The 24982-nt window shown below is 36.5% G+C and overlaps 1 protein-coding gene across 2 annotated transcripts; it reads right to left on the bottom strand.

Moving 5' to 3' along the window:
* Positions 1-459: 459 nt before the first annotated feature.
* LOC108717489 (transmembrane protein 161B) lies at positions 460-21191 on the bottom strand. Of its 2 annotated transcripts, none has more exons than XM_018264726.2 (13): positions 21112-21191; positions 19790-19858; positions 14708-14811; positions 12766-12852; positions 10765-10862; positions 10500-10656; positions 9669-9820; positions 8882-8942; positions 7999-8139; positions 6648-6761; positions 6061-6235; positions 4472-4568; positions 460-2175 (listed from the first exon to the last, which is right to left on the bottom strand). In XM_018264726.2, exons 2-13 carry the CDS (start codon positions 19790-19792, stop codon positions 1904-1906), a joined length of 1461 nt encoding a protein of 486 aa, XP_018120215.1. In that variant the 5' UTR covers positions 19793-19858; positions 21112-21191; the 3' UTR covers positions 460-1903. The 2 variants fall into 2 exon arrangements, with proteins under 2 accessions (XP_018120215.1, XP_018120220.1); XM_018264731.2 differs by lacking the exon at positions 21112-21191 and adding an exon at positions 21077-21104.
* Between the last annotated feature and the right edge of the window lie 3791 nt (positions 21192-24982).

Here is a 24982-nt window from a genome sequence, read left to right as displayed (position 1 = left end):
GCCCTGCACACGCTCACCAACTGTTTATCTTAAATCATAAAAACATTACCAAACATGACGTGATCTCTTTAATAAAAGCCAATGCTTATGTTTATTATTAAACTAATGCAGTTAATGGTACCATGTAATATGAATTTGAATAAATCACTATTCAGCCTTGAACTGTAAATGTTATATTGTGTGTATTGTACATTGTGAGAACACCAGCCAGAGAATACTCTGTAAATCAGCAGAAAAGATGGGGAGCTACTGGGGCACAATCTAAATTTCAAATTTTCCCGTAATTCAGACCTTTTGTGAATAATGGCTGGATAACGGATCCCATATCTGTAATAAGGAACAATGAGTACTAATTTAAGAACAAGTTTTAAACATTTTAGCTCCAAATACAATATATACATTTATAACCATGAAAGTTAAAATTATTGGAAGTAGAGAGTGTCAGAACACCCATTGCCATTCATTTTCAAAACATATATTATAATTTTTTTATAATTTATTATATATATTATATGCATCTTTAAACACTAGGATTCTAAGAATGTGATTATTTGGAGTGATTTAATCATTTCAATCTTTGCTATTTCAAGAAGTATTCAACATATCTTCAGGAGTTTTAAATTGTGGATCAACACAAGCACCAACACCAGTAGAGTGCCTATATAAGTGACTAAAACCAGATAATTAGATATATAATGGCTTATGTACCTAAGAAAGGCCTCCACTCTGGCACATAAAAAAGTCACAGGATATCACGCAATTGTTCAGAAACTTTCAACCATAGCTTTGTTTACTGTAATATACAGTAGCGATACATTCTGTCCCAATGGACGGTCGCCATTAAAAAACGGACATGTCCAACAGAAAAGTTTACTTCTTATTTTCCTTTAAGTCCCAAATATCTTTGTATGGCTCTTATTTTAGAGTAGGAAATAAAAAAAAAGCATAAGAGTTAAAAAAAAAATCCACATTAGAATGGTCACACATACGCGCTGAAGAAAATGTTCTATATGAGTCCAGTGCATTAGATCTGCTGCCTTGTTATAAATAAGGCCTTTTACAATACTTGTCTCAAGAAGAAAATATATATATATATTTATCACCAAAAAAATAAGTTAAACAACCTGGTTTCACATATGGGCTGCTTTCTCTTATAAGGGGTTTTGTACACAATGCAGGTCAGGAGTGGGAGGAAAAAATACCTTTCTAGGTTTTGGTGCTACCGTTAGCACAAATGATATGCAGTTTGGCAAATGCCCACAAGAGCCCATTAAACTCATTTGTACATTTGTAGTGAATACGTTACTTCTAAAGCAATTAAGATCCTCAAGGCAATGCACAATGCAGGTTTGGAGGTTCTGTACATTGCATGGAGCCATGAGTTTCCAAAATTCTTAAATACCTCCAAGATTAGTATATCAATTAAAAACAAAAATGAATGCAGATTATAAAGACAGTTATTGAAACCATCAGATGATATTGTATGTAATGAACTGTTCTCTGTGGCCTTTCAACTACTACACAATCTTGTAATGAGCAGTAAAAGAAAACTGAACTGACTGGGAAAAACAAAATAAGAAGTGTCCTTGTATTTACACTGTAACATAAAGGAGGTTATAAAAAAAGATATTTTTAAGTTTAGCTTATATTTTGGTGATATTCCCCTAGAACGAATTTTTTAAAAAGGAATAGGAGTATGATCAGCAGTCCGTTTTCTTCCTCTGAGATAATGAAAATCAAGTTCCCAACAGTAATTTTGTACAATATTTACCCTGAGAAGACAGAGAAAACATTGAAACAAGACATAATGCTGCTGATAAGTTTAAGTTCAGACAAGTGTTTGTGTCATTATAGCATCATGTCACATTTTTGGTCCTTTCGCGTTTTTAGGATCATTTTTGTATCACGCCACAATCAGATACTGGTGATAGAATAACCCAAACAAGCTTGTAGAAAAAAGACAAGCTGCAATCCACCAAGTGAGAAAAGACAGGAGTCCCCGAAATAGAAGAGGAGTGAAGATATTTTTTAATCCACCCAGGGCCATAGTAATTTGGGCAACCGTTGCTTTCATTTTTTCATCAGGACATGGCAGCTCCGAAAAAGGTTGATTAGATGCTTGTGTAGAACTCACAGCGGAGTCTGAGTCGGTATAAATTCCCCAGGAATGATTGCCTGTTCAGAGTTAAATGGTAATCAAATAAAGACAACAATCAATATTTGGCAACATTTTAAATACATAAGGCTCAATGTGTCTATATGCAATCAGTCTATATCTATACAGGCACACACACACACACACACACACACACACACACACACACACACACACACACACACAACACAAAAAGACTCTGTCCTCCAGCATTAGGGCTCTTACACACAGGCCTTTTTTATGTTTTTACAAACACATGCTGAGTGTAAAAAAAATCCATACGTGTTTATTAAAACGCAGCTTTGTGCATTTTTGTCATTTCAGAACTCAATCATCTATCCTATTGATTCTGAATGCACGTGAAGTGCAAAATGCAGCATGTTGTGTCTAAAATAAACCCAGATGAAACGCGAATGGAGTGAAATGCTAATGTTCAGGAGTATAACCAGGCAGGATACAATGGGATCAATTCGCTAATGTGTTAAGGTGCACTCAAACACACGTCAAATGCACAAAAAACTGTTTAAGGCCAGTGGCACACCAGGTGGTTTTTTACGACTACATAGAAATTCAGGCAGAGTAAAAGCCAATCTGAGAAATAGGTGTGGATCGGCTGGGGAAAAAGGTGGTATGCCACTGCTCCAAGTGTATTTATCAGTGTTGATTGTATATAAACATTTAGGGGGTTACTTATCAAAATCCAATAATATCTGAGTATTTTTTGAAAACTATTCCAAGCAAACCTGAACAGGTTTTTTTCCTATTTACCCAAAAATTTCCTGTGCGTGAAAAAAACTCGATAAAATTTAAATTTTTCAGATTCGTTGCCCAAAAACTCTGAGTTTGTTTGTATTTTTGCCCGAAAACCACAAAATCTTTGGGTTATTGCTCAAATTTTTGCCTGAAAACCACTAAATCTTCGAGTTATTGCACAAACTAGCGCAGAACAGGATATTTTCAGGATTTCTCCCATTGACTTCTACATAAACTCGGCAGGTCTGAGTTGGAGTACTTTTTTATTCAGACTTTTAACACCCTTGGGGTTTAATAAAATCCAGAAAATTTTAGTTTTTTTGCCCCAACTAAAAATTCTGATTTTTTAGTAAAAAAAAAACAAAAAAAAAACAAATTTTTCGATGTTGTTATTTTGGCATTCCGACTTTAATAAATAACCCCCCTTAAAGTATCCTTCATGTCAGGACTATATACTGTATATAATAGACAATATATGAAAATAACAAAAATTACCAATTAACTTTTTTTTTAGTATGGTGTATAGAGGGATATTCTGAGACAATATGCAACGGTTTTCCTTTTTATTCAGCAGATCTCCAGTTTGCTGTTTTTGCAATCTGGTTGCTAGGGTTCAAATTTTCCTAGCAACCATGAATTGATTTGAAGAGACTGGAATATAAATAGGAGATGGCTTGCATAGAAAAACGAGTAATGAAAAGCAGCACGAACAATAAATGTGTAGCCTTACAGGACATTAGTATTTTTTAGATGGGGTCAATGACCCCCATTTGAAAGCTGGAAAAGTCAGAAGAAAAGGGGCAAATAATTCAGAAACTATAAAAAAGACAAAATGAAGGCCAAATAAAAAGTTACTGATAATTAGCCATTCTATAAGAAACTAAAAGTTAACTTAAAGGGGACCTGTCATCCTAAGAAATAATTCCAAATTCTTTTTTATCATGTTAGTTGAGCAAAATAAAACTTACACTACATTTATTATTTAATTTTTGTTTCCTTCAGTCTTGGAATTACACAATCACAGCACGCAGGAGACATTTTGTGGATCCTGTTATTAAGACAAGTTGCGTATCACCCCGAAATCTTGTGCATGCGCCCGAATGGGCACATTGCCCTACACAATTATAGAGTGTGAGGAGGGAGGGGGAATGTGGCGAGGGCAGTGACATCTAGGAAGTACTGAATGGAAAGTGAAAGTAATTGACTGCCCCACCTCTATGCATCAGGCATAGAGGCGGGGCAGGTAATATTTGATTGACAGCTCAGATATTTAAACGCCTTTAAAACAGGTATGGATGCTTTAATTATAAAAATAATGTGGTTTCCATGTTTAATTTGCTAACGACTTTTGTTATACAGCTTTTTATATGTAGGTGACAAGTCCACTTTATAGGTGAACCACCCCTTTAAGTCTCAAATATATAAATGTGAGGTTTAGAAAGAACCAGTCAAATATCTAATGAAGCGCTGAACATCTTGTCAGACACGTGGCTGAAAAGCACTGGTTAAACTCATTAATTTCTGCAAGTTGGCACATACAATGTATCCATAAAAACTGCATACCTAGTGTCTTCAGAAGAAATGTGGTGTGAAGAAGCATAACAAGAGGTGCCATGTACTGCAATGCGATGACACAAAGATAATAAAATACTCGAGCAACCTAAAACCAGGAGAAAAACATAGGATGAACTACTAACACATAAAATTGGAAAATTGAGCTTGGAAACTTGAAAATTGGACTTGAAAATTGAGTCCTTGTTTCATTAACTTGTAAACTGATCCAAACTTCTAGCAAAATATGAAACGGTTGGATCATAAGAGTATTATTAAATTAACTGCAAATCTGTTATATTGCTAGTATTCAATAAAATCTCTCCACAAGATCCAAATGTGATAAAGAACTCATTGGGTCAGGATCTATTGATAATAAATAATATTTGTAAAACCCTGAGTAACATATTGGCACTGTAGTAAAAAACAATAAGAAATTAGAAAAGAAATAGGCAAATCTGTGATATCAGCATGTATAACAAATGAATAAAAATTGTTATCTCAGTGTGCACACAGAGTAGATTGCTGCCATGATATACACCAGCATTTTTATTTCAAAAATTGCTCTATGTGCCAATCGTTTTCTTCGCCAGGGTTTTTATGCCAGTGGAGAAAATATACTATAGGCACTAATACATATATTATATAATATAATAATATTTGTATATTATAGATCAGCAGTCTGTATAATATTTATTATTTTTTTAACAGAAGGCAAACAGGCTCTTGTAAAATCTAGTAGGGGCACACACAGGCAGAGTATGGCACACCCAGGAGCATAGGGAAGTCAGAACAGAGCAGGAGACAGGGAAACCCATCAGGACCACTCTAAAATGTACTACATACAGTGACACAGTGCTGGTGCCCCATTAGCATTTTGTATAAAGTGTGAACTGGTGAACAATGTGGGCAGTTTCAGTTTGGGTCTCAGGTGTGAACAGTACAGGCCTTTAGAAGGTGAACAATTGAGGTGTCACAAGTGTGAACAATGCAGGGGGATCGCAGGTGTGAACAAAAGAGGGGATTAGTCTGAATTTGAGGTTTAAACAATGCAGGAACCAGTTAATCTCTGTAGTGATACCATTTAAATTTTACACAGCAGTAAAGTGGGGGGCCACACAAGGGGGGGGGGTAGCGGGCCGCCAGTTGGACAGCCCTGCACTAGAATATCCAAATAAAGCTTTCCCCAATTAGCCAACCCAGATAGTGGTCCAAATCCAGTGATGCAGGAGCCTGGTTTTAGGCCAGTAAAATTATTATACGGGGGCCTGTGCAAAAGAAACAAGATGCCAACTTGGATAGGAGTGGGCAAATTGGCAGGAATATCTGCCTGTTTTTTGTTAAAATTGTTGTAGCCTTACATTCCAATGGGTGTAATAAGTGATGATTGTATTGCCAGTCTAAAATATAAACTCGTCTGACATATTGGATACATATTATTGTACCAAATGGCTATAACCATGTATTTGTACTGTAATCCCATTAAAGCCCTGTGTCCATCAAGACAAGTTTAGGTTTCCTATAATAAACAGTTGTGATTTGTGGCAGCATGCCTATGACCAGCCATCTGAATTATTAAACAAAGAATTTAAATGTGTTACCATTTTCTGCAGTTCCGTAGTACTTATTCTGCCAGCTTCCTTCTTCATTTGATCCACGCATTTCTGTGCTAAATTTAAATAGGCTTGCAAATGATATCTCATCATTGAGAGTCTTAAAACACACAGCAGAATGATGATCCAAAGACGAATAGTATCAAAGGCATCTTCTGTCATTCTGTGATTTAAAAAAAAAGAGGGGGGGGCGGTTTAAGACAGGAGATTCTAAACAAATTTATGATATAGGCAAGTGGAAGATGATATTCATTGTAGATAAGCTGATGCATTTGGGATTTAAAAATATGCAGGATCTGTATATGCGGAATACTTGATGGAGATAGGAATACTTGAATATAGTAGATTTGGCAGTGGCAGACAATGTCAGTCAGCACCAGCCCAATATACACACAGCAGTATGAAATAATCCTGTACTCTTAAAGCCCCATTTAAAATCAAAAGTACAGCTATGGTCTCCAATACACAAACAAATTATGAAATATAAAGGACGAGTTAATAAAGTGTGGAGCCCGTTAGTGGATAAAGAAACTCATCTTAAACTAATCGCTTTATAATTGTTAGTACCTACTTACAAAGGCACACTTTCCTTGCCTAGAGGTGGGTTCAGAATGTAGTCCTTGGTGATCGGCTTTACCCATAGTAATACCATTAACAGTGGTGCCAAGAAGTTTATATGAAGGAAAAACCTGAACAGAGGAAAAAATCAAATTAGCAATTATACATAATGTGGTTTCTCCATATAACCTTTTATTGACTACTTGAAAAACAGGAGAAGCAATAGAGCTCCCTGCGGCTAAAAAAAGATTTATAGATACCAATTTGCCACACATTACAATGTTTATATATTTATGCAAGATTAAATTGTTCATAATTGACAAAGCAAATTCAAACATAAGGTCGGGAGAGAAAATTGCTGGAAACATCCACTAGGTATTTCATTAATGATCTTCAATAACCACCGAAAAGTAATAAAAAAAGTAATAAAAAAAACAACAAAAAAAATTACAAAACCCTAGATCTTAAAGTGTTAATTGGTTAGGATTTAGAGAGCACTTTAAATATCTGGCAATAATCTGTGTATAATTTGGTATAAAGGAATGCAAATGATCTGCTTCTCGATTAACAGAAAGTTAACATTTCAACGGAATTATGCTATTGCATGTTTTTACAACTGTAGAGGAATCAAAATGCATATTTGGAAATATTGGAATAATGCTAGATTTATACAGCAGCTCTTTCCTCCTTTCACGGAGATCCACACATTTCACTAAATTGTAAATTGTGAGCTGATCAGTGGATAACTCAAAACTACCCTGTAAAGGTGACCAAAGATGCACCGATAATATCGAACAAAATTAATCTTCATACGATATTCAGTGTGTATATGGTGGGAGACGAGCCAACCGATATCGGCAAAAGACTTGGATATCGGTCGGGTCGTCAACCAGGGTAGCCAGAAACTTTTGATCGGGAGCCTTTGGAAGCACCCAAACATCAGCCATTGTTAGTGCTGAATCGTGAGATACAGGTAGCGTACTATTGTTTCTACCTGTATATCTTACGATCCAGCTCTACACTTGTGTGTTGAAACGAACAATCTTTCTTGGGAAGATCTTCTCCAGGAAAGATTGTAATTGCAACGTCTATGGCCACCTTAAGGGAGATTTATGCAGACCAATCATGCCAGGCTGAGTGATATAAAGTGGCCATGCTAAATCACACACACACTAAAAGCTAAATCTTTAGAACTTCGTTTCTGACTGATAACCTGTATTTTTCGCAGGAATGTTTAAAATAGCCTACAAAGAAAGTTGTGATTCTCTTGAATGAGCAGACTGGCTCCTATGTCCTTGAAACTCCAGTTAGCAGCAGTCGGATACAATCAAGAATAAATGCCAAATAACTATTATTTTCCCATCTTACTGTGTGAGTTTTTCTGTTGTTTGGTTAAGGGCATCCAGGTGCATCTGTGCAAGCCGCAAGCCAGGGAATGTAAGGAAAGCTCCGATGAGTGAACACAGCGTGGCAAGGAATAATTTGAAAGTAAGTTTTGACACTGGACCGCTATACAGAAAACACACAAGTGTTATTTAGAAAGGTTTGTAGCAGTTAAATAACACACATTATTAAATTGTAAAACCAGCTAATGTCTAGATTGGGGTCTACACTTTATAATGGTCATTAAAAAGAGTAAGTTATAAAGAAAATATAATATATAAATTTCAGGAATAAGAGGGTATTTGCAAACTCACTCAGTCCTGTGACCAGGAGCCTTGCACCTTATATATTCATAGACTACAGGCCCTACTACAAGTAGAATACTTGTGGTGCCTTCCGTTGTTGTCAGTAAGAAGCAGTCAACGTATTAGCCTTTATACATTTTTCTGGTTTCCTTAACAGCCCTTTTACTGCTGCTTATTAGATTATGTTACTTTTATATTCCTTTAAAGCTAGCCACAAATACCAAGTAATTTCATTTGGTGAGGCTGAATGTTTGGCCAAGACCCACTGGGAAATGATGACTCTGACTCGCTCAATCAGACAGTATTTTCCACAGAAAGATGGATATCTGACCAAGCCCAACCAGATATGAGGCCAATAAGGTCATTTGTTTGGCCACATAAATGGGCCTATAAGTTGAAGATACTTTCAACATTTCAGTTGGCAATATGCGCCTATGAATGGCCTGCTTTACAATTAAATATTAATAATAATTTTAAATTTATTTTTATGTAGAAGCCTTTTATCAACACAGACCACTAGTGAAGGCAACTACCAATGTAGTTATTCCAAATTAAAAACTTACTGGGATTCAAGTCCTTGTTTTTCAAGAAATTGCACAGCACTTTCAGAGAAGTTTGAAAAACCTATAGGAATACATATCTTTATTAAAAAGAATATATAATTAAAATAAATATCGAAGTATAAATAAACTCATGGGTAACCTATAATCACAATCTCCTTAAGTTGCAATTTTATTGGACACTTAGGAGGTTATTTATCAAAGGTCGAATATTAGTTTTTATACCATGAATGAACTCAACTCAAATGGTTTCTTATTTAGGAAAACCTTGAATGGCAAAAAAACAACTCAGCATGTTCCGGGTTAAAAACTGAAAACTCGAATTAATAGATTTTTCAGCGAACAAAAACCCTACAAAAAAACTAGAACATCATGAAGGCTATTAACTTCTTCGAATGGTTCAAGGGACCTCTGCCATTGACTCCTACATGACCTTAACAGGTTTAAGATGGTGTATTTTCAGATTTGAGCTATTTCCACGGTCGGGGTATAATAAATATCAAAAAAACGTGAGTTTTGTTTTTTAACCCGATAAATCGACTTTTGACCAAAATAACAACCTCAAAAACTTGAATTTGCGTGGACAACAAGTCTATCCTTAATAAATCTGCCTCTTATTGCCATACCCAAATTTTCACCCTTTTGACTGCATCAATCTTTAATTTCAAACATTTTTTAGTTGTAGTTTCCATGAGAAATACACTGAATTGTATATTTATACCATAAAACTTAAGTGACCATGAATACATATAATTTATAACAATGAAAAAAAATATTGATATTAGTTTACCTGTTTCCAGACCAAATTCCAAGTAGTTTTCTGTAACTATAAGAATCGCCATTGCTTTGACAAAGAAAAAAAACCCAAATGTAACACAAAGTGATCTTTCACCACCATCTTCAACTTTAAAGTAATGTGTTGTCAAAGAGAACAGCACTTTACTGATATCGAATGCAGTTAAGGCTATAAGAGGGAAAAAGAAGGCACAGTATAAAAACTATTAATAAAAAAAAAATATAATGACAACCAAAGGGAAAGTTGCCTAAAGTAGGTACATCTATAATATACTAAAAGTAAATATAAAGGTGATCATTCGCATTAACTAAACCTCACTCTGCCTTGCAATCTTTGTGGTATTCCCTTCACCTCTCCCATCCAAACTATTTGTGGTATTCCCTTCCCCTCTCCCAATTCAACAGCCTCATATTTACATCTACTGTGAGAAAAATACAATTTCAATACAATTACGAGGTATATCCTGTTGAACACAAGATTTTGTATAACACTGGGATGTGAATAACCAAGTTACTGAAAGTACAATCTATCCTTCTTGGTGTGTTCAGAGTGGATTTGGAAATGTGTTCATACAATTATATCTGCCAATGTAGTGCCTTTGTCAATCAATTAAAAAAAGGGGAAAAAAAGCAATTTTTTTTTGCACGTGCAGGTTGACTGCAATGACAGTTTCCATCAGTCATTAGAGATAGACCTCAATCAGAATAATCATGAACGATTAATCTTTATCACAATCTCACAGTTGATGGCCAGTGTCATTCCATCTTTGCTTCCTCCTACAATACAAATACAGTCCACAAATGTTTTATTATTTATAAAGGATACACTGCAAATGCTAGGACAAGCATACACCATACTATGCTGATATTCATCTCCTGCGTGGGAACCATCAAGCTGTAGTAAGCCTCTGTTATTAGGTAAACCACAGTAGCTGCAACTGTGAAGTCAACCAACCACTGATATTCAGGGAAATAATGAAGAGCTGCGAAGAAAGAAAGAAAAAAAAACTCTCATTAGATACCATCTTTCACAAACTTTTTGATAAATCCATAAAGAAAACCTTGTACGTACGTAAATTTGCAGCCCATACCTAAAGTGTCCACTTCAGTAACTGCTTTCGTTTCCAAGTGCAGATCAATATCCTTGGGAATGGTAAGTGGTTTATTATCAATGTGACCATTATATCGTCTGCCAAAATATAAATGAGTCAATTTCAAATGTTATTAAATCCTGGTAGAATAGGATATCGAAAATTAAAGCATGCAGTAAAGAAATGGGATGTGCACACTCTTGGCACTATCCAGTCTAGCAGATAGTTGAGAGCATGTTCTTCTTAACGGAGCAGTCTGCGGTCTAGCATTTAGCGGTTTAAAAATATGAGAAACAAAAATAATCTTTAAGAGATCCTCACAAGCAAGGCCTCAGAGTACTAATCATCATGCACAGGCATCAAATAATACACAACAGGCTGCTTGCTAGAGGATCCCCTTGCATAATGTAGGCTGCAGACCCAAAAATATGTGTTTTGCAACTCTCCGCCCATAATCCCGTATGCAAATTATAGCCTCTCATTTTTGGATTTAAGGCTTTTAGCATGAGGCATGTGAATACCTTTTGTTTATAGAAGGCTTTGCATTGCAGGGCCAATTTAATACTGCTTGAGCAAACTGGAACTAAATTCACGCGTGAGTTCCTAAACTCACACAGTTTCCACATCTGTTTCTCCCTCAAGTGATTTTTTAAAAAAAAACAAAAAAAAACGCCAGCAAACCAAAGGATTTCAAATTTGGGTATTCGTATGGATGATTTCAGTAACCAAATACTCGAGTCTGGAGGCTCAAGCATCAGTAAAATTGGCTCGTGTGTCTTGCATTGTGAAGGCGCTTTCACTTTTTTAGTAGCCCTTCTTAACTAAACCTTGGTTTCTTTGCTATAAAATTAGGGATGTATAGCGAATATGGAAGATTACGTTTTGTTTATCAAGTGATCTAATGTCATGTGATTTTAAAGGGTTCGGATTTGGTTCCGCCAGGCCCTTGGATTTGAACAAGTCCTGCCGAAAGCATCAGGATGCTTTCCTACTGTCTTCATTAAGCAAACATTTTTCTTTTTGACATTATTGAAAGATCCCTTATCTAGGGAACCCTAGGATCAAATTAAAAAAAAAATCAAAATGAATAAAAAAATCTTATATATGTACTATACTTTATTACAGCTGTCAAAAAGCCACATGAGCATTAGTGTCAGTGATCGAATTATTATTATCTGAGGGACGTGTATGCATGACTTCATGCCAGAAAGTCATTGTCTCAGATGTATGAAAATCAATGCCATTTTTCACATTCCCTGTAAGGCCTAAACTGTGAAAACTAAATTTTTCATCTTCATTAACCTTTTCCATGCCAAGAACTAAGAAGGTATATCTCTAGCAAGAACATTATAGTGCCAGCTGTTCGATACTTTTTCTAGAGTTTGTAGCCCAATCTGGCACAAATGAGCCCCTTGCATGTTTTATTAGCTGAATCATGCACAAATGGAAATTGTGATGTTGCACGCTCCAGAAGATCCCCATTATTGCCAATGCAACTAGCACCTCATTTACAATAAATGGATTCACACCTTTTGTACCAGGAATGACATTGTGTACAAATTGCAGTGGACATATTTTTTGCATAGATTGCAATTGATTAGAATGTTGGGTAGGAAGTTTGCATGATAGGTAAAATACACAGTACCAATATTCTGCACTTTGCACATGGTGCACAAATAGGCTCTCGTAAGTTTTGCCGGACTTTAGTATTAAATATAGACTAGACTAATCCTTAGTTTTTTAAGTCATTTATGTTCCCTTTGAGCAAAAATTCTATCTAAATTTATAAAATAGCTACCGTTGCCACATACAGAAGGGGCAAAAGCCAGGTCACAGAGTTAGACTATGTGCTTTCAACAACCATAACACCCCTTTAACGCAAGCAGGCAACCTTGTAGAAAATCTACATGCGATACATTGAAGTCTGCAATTTCCACACTAAATGAGAAGCAGCAGTTAAAAGATTTATATGTGAATTTTACTGCCTGCATTCATAGTTACCGGTCTTTTTTGCTTTTTCCTTTTGGTTGTTGTTTCCCAGCAAGGGTCCGTAACTCATCTTCAGTTGGATGCTGGTACCAATGCAAACTGCAAAACATAGTAAATCTAAAATTGATTTGGCTGATACATGCCATTAGATACACATATATCAACAGAGGTTTTATTTATGATAAAAGACCACTAATGCAATAAAGTGAGTTTTTATTTTTTACAAAGTTGTGTATCTGCTTATCCAACATCTACAAATCTATTTTTTGACAAAAATGTCATTTTATATGAGAGGTTTTTATTCTTTAGTAGAGAATGTCATTTGACCTACCGTATATTTACCTTTCTGTGTAAGAACTAAAATCATTGTAATGGATCTATAATTTGCTATGTACACGTTGGCTTTATAACACAATTGCATCTTGATTGACTGCACCTATGGTCAATGTCATAAATATTAATGTTAATGAATTTATAGCAGGACATCTGACCCTATATATCTGGTCTCCTACAATCCTTCCCAACATTGGCTCTTACTTTATTTCACTTCAATTGTACAAGCGGAGGCGACTAATGCACCAAGCAGTAATATATTATCAAATCTTTCACCTTTCCATAAACCCTAAAATTAATCACTAAATTAAAATATGAAACTGTAAGTTTTATTTTTTTTAGCCTGGGCAATCCTGGTAAGGTCAACCAATGAATCCCTTAGAAAATGCATTTGAAAACTCATAAGAAAATATCATTTGAGAAGTATAGGATAATTTGATGACCATTACATGCCCCTTGGCAGGATACCATACATTCGGTAGTAAATTAAAAATGTTGAGATTTTAGTCTGCAACGATGTATTCTTTATTATAGGACTACCGTGGAGCACTGTAACAGGGGTGCCCTTTACCAATATATGGTTCACAGTGTTATTACTGCTACAGTACACCAGAAACTCAAGGGTTTCTCTTGCCAGAGTCTGGTGCCAATAGATTTTACGTATGATGTAGTTTTCACTAATGTGTGGGCAGCAAAAAAAAACAAAAAAAAAAACAGTACAAAGAGCTGCACAGAGGCTCGTGGGGCTTGACCTCTTCTGAATGCGGCCTCTGGTCAATTTGTTTGTGTATATTGATTTAAATGCACTTAATCATAATTCACATACAGGTATAGGATCAGTTATCTGGAAACCCTTTATCCAGAAAACTCAGAATTACAGAAAGGCCATCTCCAATAATCCACATTTTAAAAAAAGATTTCCTTTTTCTCTGAAATAATAAAACAGTACATTGTCCTTGATCCAAACTAAGATCTAATTAATCTTTATTGTTAGCAAACCCAGTCTATTGGGAATTTTCAATGTTTACATGATTTTCTAGTATGGTATGAGATCTGAAATTACAGAAAGATCCCTTATCTGGAAAACCCGAGGTCCCAAACATTCTATATAACAGGTCCCATACCTGTACACAGTTTACTAAAAAAAAGGCATAGTTGCACTCTATGGTTGCTATGGGTTAATACACTGGTGCAAAGTTTCCAGGATTCGTAAATAAGCGACAATTATATGAGAATTTGGACCACAGTTACAATTTTACTGCACATTCGAAAATTCAAATCGGACCAGATAAAAATCACAAAATTATGTATAGATTCATAGCATTCTCAGACAAATCGGAGTGCTGCGGTTATCAGACTGCCATTGAAAACAATCATACAAAATTCAGTGTATGCATAAGGGCTTGGGCTGATAGCACACAGTGGCACGGAGGTGTCCAAAACCATGCCTTCCAGGGGCTTCTCTTGGATCAGCAGGATCAGAAAAATACAATTTTGTACAATAGTTAAATTAGCAATGTCCCTTTTTAAAGGGATGATAAATGCCCTAAGTGTTTTTTAGGCAACTCTAATAACATTGTTTGCAAAGTTTTTTTAAAGTTATATTTCATAAACTCATTACCTGCCATTACAGAGAAGCCAACGAGCAAAAGAATAGTGCGGTATTATCTTCTGTAGTAAACTGGCCATCACCATAGTAACAACCAGCTGTACCCCTATCACACCCTGCGGAGGAACAGATGCAGTGACGTTAAATTTCAGCAACATTAAAATAAAGCAAAAAATGACTTGTACTAGAGATGCTATAACAAACCTGCTGAAAGAAAGTGATGTGGGCATTATTACATTACTCACATTTGTGCTTAAAGGCCAACTATTGCGAAAATGACAATTTAATATAAGCTTCCTCATACTGAAATAAGAAACTTTTTAAATACAGTCAATTAAATATTCTGCATTGTTTCTGAAATAATCAAGTTTATGTTCACTATCCTTCTCTCAGCATCTGTTTCTCTTCATTCTGTCTTCATGCAGCAGTTGGGTGTCAGATACTCTTTGACAGTTAGATCCAATATATCTTGTGAGGGGAAGGCTCCTTTCCTAGCACATGAATTAGAGCTCACTCAAATAACTGATTCCAGTACAAAAACAATCTAACAAAGCAACTGCCTTTTGCACAAATTCTGCATGTAGAGAGACATGATGTCTGGTGATTTTAATAGAGTGAGCTCATACATCATCTAGATAAAAGCAGCCCCCCTATAATATATATTGGATCTAACTGTTAATGAATATCTGACACCCAACTCCTGAATGAAGACAGAATGAGGAGAAATTGATGCTGAGAGGAATAGTGAAGATAAACTTGATCATATCAAAAACGGTACAGAATTTTTAATTGATTGTATTTAGAAAGTTTCTTATTTCAGTATGATGAAGCTAGATGGGACTGTTTCTGAATCTCTTACCGCATTCAAAAAGTTGACAGGATGAATAAGGTCTGAGCATAAAAGTTCCCGACTTTTAATTCAAATGTTAAGGTATTCTGGATTATTAATTATATTTAAAATGTCATCAATGCCGTCTGTGATTTCCAATGGCAATAATAACTGTTAAGTGTTATTACACCAAAATGTAAGATGAATTATTTGTACCAGTTGTACAGGCTGATATATTAGATAGCTTTAAGTAGGGGTTGGATTGCTTTTTAGCAAGTGAGGGAATACAGGGTTATGGGAGATAGCTCATAGTACAAGTTGATCCAGGGACTAGTCCGATTGCCATTTTGGAGTCAGGAAGTAATTTTTTCCCCCTCGGAGACAAATTGGAGAGGCTTCAGATTTTTTTTGCCTTCCTCTGGATCAACTAGCAGTTATGCAGATTAAAAAAAAAAATTAAAAGTTGAACTTAATGGACGTGTGTCTTTATTCAACCTTACTTACTATGTTACCAAAATGTAGAGTTAAAAAACTGAATTTTAGGAAAAAGTAGTCATGTTATTTTCTTATACACAGATATAGCTGCGAGTGTGTTTGTGCACACGAGATGTATGATTTCTGCATCCTTCATTAATAACATTTCTGTTAGGACCTGGTATTACTTTTGATGTTATTTGATTTACAATATATAATGACTTTTGAGAAAATTTTTAGCATTACCGCAAACCCTAAGAAATATTAGGGTCAAAAGTGGAGAAGCTTCCCTGAAGCATCTCTCTGTGTAGCCTCTCTTTACATGAATAAAATCTAATTGTCACCACCAAAAATGTTAAGGCTGGAAACTGCTTGCCACGACTGGAGACAGGTGATTTCAGTTCCTAAATGATAGGCAGCACTGTTAGATATTGGGAATTTCTCCACCAGCCTATTTCAGATATGTTGCTTTGAGTGAATTATAGGCCATTGATCTGATGCAAAAGATTCTATAGTTCTGTGTTTCTCTTCGATTTATCCAGGATCAACAATACGGCAAGGAAGGAGTTAACCAATGAATTGTAAAAATCATTATGAAATCATACAGATATATTTCTTTCCAAAGGTCATCTTTAACTATAGTACTGCATTAAAAGTTTGGTTCACCTTTAAGTTAACTTTTAATATGTTTTAGAATGACCAGTTCTATAATTGGTCTTCATTATTTATAGTTTTAAAGTTATTTGCCATCTTCTGACTCTTTCCAGCTCTCAAAGGGGGGTCACTGACCCCATAAAAATGCTCTGTAAGGCTACAAATGTATTATTATGCTACTTTTTATTACTTATCTGTCTATTTAGGCCCTCTCCTATCCTCATTCCAGTCTCTTATTTAAATCAAGGAATGTTTGCACAGGTAATTTGGATCCTAGCAACCAAAAATTGCAAACTGAAGAGCTGCTGAATAAAAAAGGTAAATAACTTAAAAACCACACATAATAAAAAATAAAAATCAACTGTACGTGGTCTCAGAATATCACTCTCTACATCATACTAAAAAGTTAATTCAAAGGTGAACAACCCCTTTAATACACTTGGGCAGATTAAGATTCAAGAGTCTGGTTAATGGTATAACCATGTAGAAAAGTAAGAGTGAGTGCTTTATCTTGCTTGTGTTTTTTTACATCTAGTTTTTCCTAAACACCTAAAACCTGGCTGTTTATTTGAATACACTGTATATACAGTCTTACTGCATAATAAATTACTAGTAACTTTATTAACTTTCTAGGTAAAGTGCAACTACAATACTTTTGCTCTATACTGTGTGTAGGTGCAGTGCTACAGAGCATCTACAACCAATATCCCTGCATATAGTATGGCTGCTGGATAGCAGTTTTAAAACAGTAAAAAAGGCAAGTTTACAGTAGCTTGCTAATCAGCCAGGTATAAAGGCTGTGCAGCAGCACAAAGGCAAATCAAAGAGCGCCATGCGCAGGGCAACTTTCCAAATGCCATGGGAGAAGAAAAAAAAAAGTTTAATAAAGCAGACAAAATAAAGCATTACATGTGCCTATATCTTTCATGAACTTTGTTATCACGTGGTTGCATTATTACGGTGTAGAGGGGAAATGGGAATATACAGCACCAAAGTATTAAACAAACAATCCGACATCCAGCCTTCAACCTTGGTTGAAAAATACCTGTGACCCCCTTCAGAGGTTCTCATTGACCGCAATGGCCCAAACTGTTCTGGTAAGCAGATTATGGCTGTAAAGTACTCACACCTACTTCTGCTCATTTCCAGGAGGTTGTGGGGGGTTTTCAGCCAGCCACCAGAAATGCTCTGCATATGACATTGGCTTAATGAAAAATGCCCATTACGTAAAAGAATTGAGAGTTTACAAAGGCAAGATAAAACACACAGGTAAAAGCAATGTCAATGAAGGGCAAGATAAAGACTAAACAAGTGTCGTTCAAGGCAGAATTTAAATGTAAATATGATTATCATTAAGGTGACATTCACTAGTTCCCTACTAGGGAAAACACTTTCCTGGCACACCAACACAGCAGTAAATTTAGTTACTTTTACAACAAATAAAACGGATAATTATGTAGTTTCCTGAGCACTGTTATGCTACTGTCACATGCAGGATTTTCTTCACATGCAGAGATTTGCCTGTAAACGCCTGACTTGGTTCCCATTTACGTTACCAGAGCATTTTCAGATGGAAAAGTGCTCACATGTCTGCATTTTCACCCATTTCCCTTTCAATGGCGGGTAGGCAGTGGTCCCTGACCAGCCAGTGGACGGTCTATGGCAAAATTTAGGTTTCTCCGGCAGAGTATTACAATCAACAGAAAATGGGCAATGCATTTTTTGATGCCTATCATTCACATATATGCAGATAGGGGTATTCTATTTGCATGGAGTGCAATTTCTCCACAGGCGTTTCTCCACTGGTGGCATCACATGCAAATGCAAAGCAGGGCTGTTAGTGCTATGGTATATGGTATATATGGTATGTGCCCTTATTAATAGTGATTCTGTGTCATCTTTAGGTCTAATCCTGGCCAATAAAACAATACAAATGATTTTATATGGATTTATATTGCACACAGATTCTGCAGTGCTTTGCAGTGTTTGGACATCACCAACATCTGCACACGTCCCAGTGGAGCATTCAACCTAAGCTATGACATACGAAGGTCAATTTTTTTAACAGCCAATTAACCTGCCTGTATGGTTTTTTGTAGTGTGAGAAACAGTACTAACTAGAAAAAAAAACAACAAATTAGTTTTATGATTTTGTAGCTTTGAGGACAAACAAGATGGGACAATGTAGCTCTTACATGCATTTAACATTTTTATAAGGACCTGAAGTATAACATTGCGACTACAGACAATATTCCCCAAGTGATACTTGCTAGTCACCTGGGAAATGCCAAAAAAAAAAAAGTCTACAGCCATTCAAGTTAATCAATTTATGTTTTTTTCCCATTTATTTACTTCTCAGTGTATACTTTGCAGCTTTATCTAATCAGACACTTTGACTAAATACGCATAAAGGATTCGCAATTTGTTGCTGTAAAGAAATTTGTGCTACGTACAAGCAACAAGTTACCTTTGCAGATGAGTTATCACCCTGCATGTCAAACTCCATTACACTGCACATAATCTGCTTTCTGTTTAGTCAGCATAAAGGACAGCATAAAAATATTAAAATTAGAAAGAAGAAAAAAATTAAACAAAAGCTTATTAGCAAAAAGCCTGAAAAAGAATCACATCTCACACGTATGTTTGGGAAGACAACTCAGTTTACTTACGTCTTCTCAAACGTATTGGGGAAAATACAATTTTCTATTGCAGAAACATACAAAAAGGATAAGTGATACATTTGTTACAATCAGCTTGTAAACTAATTGAAAAGACCGACATAAGGATACATTAATACCAGAACACAGGTTTGACTTAAATTTGGGCTAGTGTTGATTCGGGTAGTGTGGGTTTGAAAAGCAGTTTAATGGCCACGATTTGCATTTGAGCATTTACCAACATATAATATTTCTATTATATTCTTAAAGCATTGCCTGGCACAATGTCTGCATTTCTGAGGTTCAGCATTGAGATTAGAAGTATAAAACCAACGTAGGTACTAGTTAAATAGGTGTTTATGTACTCCCTGTGTTTTCGGGAAGGGACCAAAAGCGCTGGATAAATTGGAACTAGAAAAAAATATTCTCTCTTATGCACAGAAAAGACATAATACATATAATGTTTAGTATTGGACTTACCATCTCTTATGCTGAAGCTTCTCTTTTGCCAACTGTAAAATGCTTTTTTTCTAATTTCATAAATATACCCTATAATATAAAAGAAAGATTTCAAAGGCCAAGAAAGGCATGTGAAGACATTGCAAGACTACTTACAGGCTGCATAATTAGACACAAACATTCACACCGACAGGCATATTTATAATGCTGTGTAAAAATAATCGGTGTAAAAATGGCATGAAATATATACAATATGACAAAGGTGTGCTATTCTGGCATTCAATATATAATTCAATATATAATATTATGTAATGTGCTCTGTATTGCAATGGCACTTAAAAATACATAATTCAATCTATTTCATATTTCAACACCAGATTACATGACATTTTATAGTCCATTAAACTTACTGGGATAAATTCAGGTACCAAAGTTTTCTTCACTTTTGGTGTGAGTTAAATGCTGTGCAAAACAAACACTTTCAGGCAATTTTTCACAGTATTTTTTCTCAACATGTTACCCTTGGCTGCACACGTTGCAAAAATATCGACACGTCTTTATAAATACGCGTGATTTTAACAAGAGAGTTTTACGAATATTGACCACGATTAATTAAGCGCTTATTTATTATTTTCTCCGGACTCAAGAACAAGATCACGAAGAAACGGAAAGTTACGCCTCGGGAAACGTGAGCATTCCACGCACCGAAGAAGCATGTCGTGCATCGTATATCAACCATAGCGTGCTTGTCTATGGTACAAAGTTACAAACATTCTAAGTATTCATTTAAAATCGACAAGATTTTCAGCATTCTCAGGCACATACAAGCATACAACATAGAATACCACATACATGCCAGTGTAAAGGCTACAGGCAGCCGGCATTCTCAGTGTGTGTGTATATGTATGTGTGTGTGTGTATGTGTGTGTGTGTGTAAGGGCTACAGCAGTCACAGTGTGTGTGTGCTACATACATACAGTTTTCAAGTGTATATGGAAGGGTGTGGAAGTGTTGTCAGTGTGTGTATGTCAGTGGTGCCCCATAGAAGTCACATACAAGCCCAGAGCATGCCTCAGGAAACAAAACTATGATGGTTTCAACATGTATGAGGGTGAGTAAAGCAGAGGCCATTAGGGATGAGAATATTAGCAGTAACTACACAGCAGATACCCTTGCACTCTGTGTGGCTGTCATGTGGCATGTATAAGACTGCAATGCCTCTCATTCACAAGCAGCCTGTCTGTAAGCTCTAACACGCTGTCTCACGTACATTTCCATGCATACATAACAGCTAAACCATATTCACACCTGTGTCCCACATATACACAGCTCCTTCTACTCACCGGCACCCACAGCACTCCATAAACTGGAGGTCACACAAGGACCTAATAACCCAACAGCAGGGCTGGCTAACACCTGCCTGATATCAAGTGCCGTGCGCTTCTAAAGACACATACCTCGCCACGGATTGATTTTTGTTAAAATGATGTTCTTCCAAAACAGACTGACAATTACAAAATTGAAACTTGTATATTACTAGGGTTTGTGTTGCGTTTGTATGGGCAGGCATTAGTCAGGACAGCCGCCGAGGGAAAAGGACCCTGACTCGTCTGCGCATGCTCAGAAAACAGTTGTGTAGCTCACAGATGAGGAATGATGTTCTGCTGCTTGGATTGGTGGCGTTGTCACTGCAGTTCCGCGACACTATGCACATTATTCCGAAGAATTTGGCTGCCGAGGGCTTATTGGGAGCCGATTCAGGAGCAGCGAAAGTGTTTTAATTCGGTTGTTAAAAAGAGTTGTGATTTGTAAAACGTTCAATAAATTGTTATTGATCTTACAATACTTGCCTTTGTAATGGCGAGGCAGTTCCAGAGGATCTCTTGGGTTTTCAGTTCCCAAACCAGTGGATGTTGATCTGAGGCTGAAGACAATGTTTACAGTATTCTAATGAGAAATAGGAAAACTCAGTGTTTAAAGGACAAGGAAAAGCCTCATTTACTTAGGGCAATATGTTTTTTTTCATCAAAGCATATGGGAAAAATATAATATTATTTGGCAAAATATAATCAATGGAAAATTGAAGGATATATGCTCAATTAATAAAAAAAAATGTAACTAATAGTTTTGAAGTTTTCTTGGAATATTGCGCTTGGATAATATTAATACAATATTAGTTGGCAAAATATAGTCAATGGAAAATGGAGGGATAAATGCTCATTTAATAAAAAAACAATGTAAGTAATAGTTTTGACGTTTTCTTGGAATATTGCTCTTGGAGAATATTAATATAATATTATTTGGCAAAATAAAATAAATGGAAAATGGAGGGATAAATGCTCATTTAATAAAAAAAAACAATGTAACATAGTTTTGACATTTTCTTGGAATATTGCTCTCGGATAATGCTCTTGAGATTATAGTGTAAGAATAGCAGAGTAGCATTAAAAGCCCAGCATTGAAGGAGTTAAAGGGGTTGTTCACCTTTGAGTTAACTTTTAGTATGATGTAGAGACTGATATTCTGAGACAATTTGCCACTGGTTTTAATTTTCCAGTATGTGTGTTTTTTAAGTTATTTAGCTTTTCATTCAGCAGATATCCAGTTTGCAGTTTCAGCAATCTGGTTGCTAGGGTGCAAATTACCCTAGCAACCATGCATTGATTGGAATAAGAGACTGGAAAACGAATAGGAGAGGTCTGACTAGAAAGATGAGTAATAAAAAGTAGTCTTGCAGGGCATTTGTTTTTTTAGATGGGGTCAGTGACCCCCATTGAAAGCTGGAAAGAGTCAGAAGATGAAGGAAAATCATTTAAAGGGGACCAGTCACCCAACACAATTATTTAAAATCCTAGTTTATCACATTAGTTAAGCAAAATTAACTTTAATTACACTATATAAATTATTTGAATCTTGTTTACTTCAGTCTAGGAATTCATAATTATTGCAAGCAGACAGGAGCCTTGCATCATCTCAGAATCTTGTTTGTGCACCAGTATGGGGGATCCGATGTCCATCCCCATGCTCTGGCTACGCAATGAAATGGTTAAGAGAATGGGGTAATGTGGGGAGAGCAGTGATATCTAGGAAGTGCTGAATGGAAAGTGAAAGTAATTGTCTGCCCCGCATCTATGCCTATGGCATAGAGCAGGGGCAAACAATATTTGATTGACAGCTGAGATTTTTAAATGAGCTTACAACAGCTATGAATGCTTTAATAAAAAATTAAAAATTGGATTTCATTTTTAATTTGAAAAGGACTTTTATTATACAGCTTTTTGTGTCTGGTTGACAGGTCCACTTTAAAACCTAAAAAATAAACAATGAAGACCAGTTGAAACATTGCTAATATTTGTCCATTCCATAACATACTAAAAGTTAACTTAAAGGTGAACCACCCCTTTAACAACTCTGGTGGCAGGTAAGTTGGATGGTATCAGGTAGGTTCTCTGGAAATAGAGTTGATAACTGCAGGCAGGTAAGAGAAAGCAGCTGTGTGAGCAGGCCGATCCAGAGTGGTTATAGCCTAGAAGAGGTTAATCATGCTGATTGGGAGATAGCTGGGAAAGGTTTAATGGTGAGCAGCAGAAACAGGTGGATTAAAGGAGAAGGAAACGTGAAATCACAGCACAGTGGGGGGGGGGTGCCAAATGTTATGCACCCCAGTGATTATAATAGCATACTTAATATTTTAAGAGAATGGAAAATGTATTAACAACTTCATAATGCCTCCCTGGTTACGGATGTGATCCCAGAGCATCGCTTAGAGTCTTGGTCCACAAAGAAAGCATGGGACCTAAAACAGCGGCGCGAAAAGACTCAAAAAATAAAGTCTCGGAGTTCTGCACAGAGCAGCACACCAGGCAGACGGGCGCCATTTTGGAACAAGATGCGGAGTCGCATACAGAGATAGACAATGTCACTGCTGCGGAGATTAAATCCATGCTCACAGATCTCCGATCCTCACTACCACATGACTTCAAAAGACTTACCGAGGAAATCAAGAGAAAGGTGAGAGATTTAGCTTGAAAAAAGACCTATGCAGGTCTGAAACATTGTGTTTTATCTGGGTCAAGAGCCTATGGGGCAAATTCACTAACCGGTGAAAATTCGCCAGCGCTGGCTTCGCACACATTGCAACACTTCGCCAGGCGTAACTTCGCCTGGACAATGCTAATTCACGAAGATCTGAAGTTGCGCACAGGGTACCGAATGCTTGGGAATTTACGCCAGCTACCGTTAGTAAATCGGCAAAATGCCGAAATGACATCACGCTGGTGAATTTTCACCATCGTTAGCCACTTTGCCCTTTAGTAAATTCCCCCTATGTCTCAAATAAAGGCGTTTTAAGAAAATATATTTGTTGATGGTGCTGTCTGTGATACAAAGGATTAGAAAAACAGTTGGTGGTGGAAACTGTGAGACTTGCACCAGATGAAAAGAATTTTGGAGGTGTGCTGACTAAACTCTTGCTGAGAGATTTAGCAGAACGCACGGACCACATTGAACGCAAAATGGGAGAATTTGCATCAGCACATAACGAGGTGGCAGACTCTCAGCAAGTCATGGAAAAAGAGGTAGCCAGACTGACTGACAAAGTAGCGGACCTAGAAGACCGCTCACGCAGATGCAATATACGTATTAGGGGTATTGCAGAGGGGATTAAACCGGAAGAGCTAGAGGCCTACCTCATGGAACTGATGCAATACATACTCCCAGATGCGCCACAAATTGTGCTCACAGTGGACCGCATACATAGAGTCCCAAAGCAGCTCCGGAATCGACGCCCAGAGATGTCCTTACTAAGCTACACTTCTTTAAGACCAAGAGAAGGTCCTGGCTTTGGCTAGGAAAAAGGACAAATGACAAATAAATATGTGGACTTGGAACTATTCTCTGATCTTTCAATGGCTACCCTAGCAAAAAGAAGGACTTTCCAAGAAACCACCAAAGCTCTTCGGGAACATAAAATCCCTTATTGCTGGGCCTACCCTACCAAATTAATTGTGACCAAAAATGGTACTACATTCACTTTTGCCACGCCTGAGGAGGCCAAGAGAGTGTCACAGAGATGTCTAAACAACAGGCCAGACAAAGGAGACGACACTGAACAAACAAGCAACTCCAAGTACAAAACTTCGGCTACATGTCTGGAAGCAGATTGGAAGATGGTGTGAGGAACCACAGGGGGCCAAACCATATTCATGGGTCTAC

The sequence above is a fragment of the Xenopus laevis genome, chromosome 1L (assembly GCF_017654675.1).
Source record: "Xenopus laevis strain J_2021 chromosome 1L, Xenopus_laevis_v10.1, whole genome shotgun sequence".
NCBI lineage: Eukaryota > Metazoa > Chordata > Amphibia > Anura > Pipidae > Xenopus > Xenopus laevis.
The sequence above is the reverse complement of the archived record's forward strand: the minus strand, read 5'-3'. Positions and strand labels throughout refer to the sequence as shown.

Bases quoted from the DNA above. Each gene is read 5' to 3' on its own strand.
- LOC108717489 (XM_018264726.2), bottom strand. The intron at 10,657-10,764 runs GTATGGGCTGCA...CTTTCTTCGCAG, and splicing joins TACTGAAGTGGACACTTTAG to CTCTTCATTATTTCCCTGAA. The intron at 6,236-6,647 runs GTAAGTAGGTAC...TTTAAATCACAG, and splicing joins GGCAAGGAAAGTGTGCCTTT to AATGACAGAAGATGCCTTTG.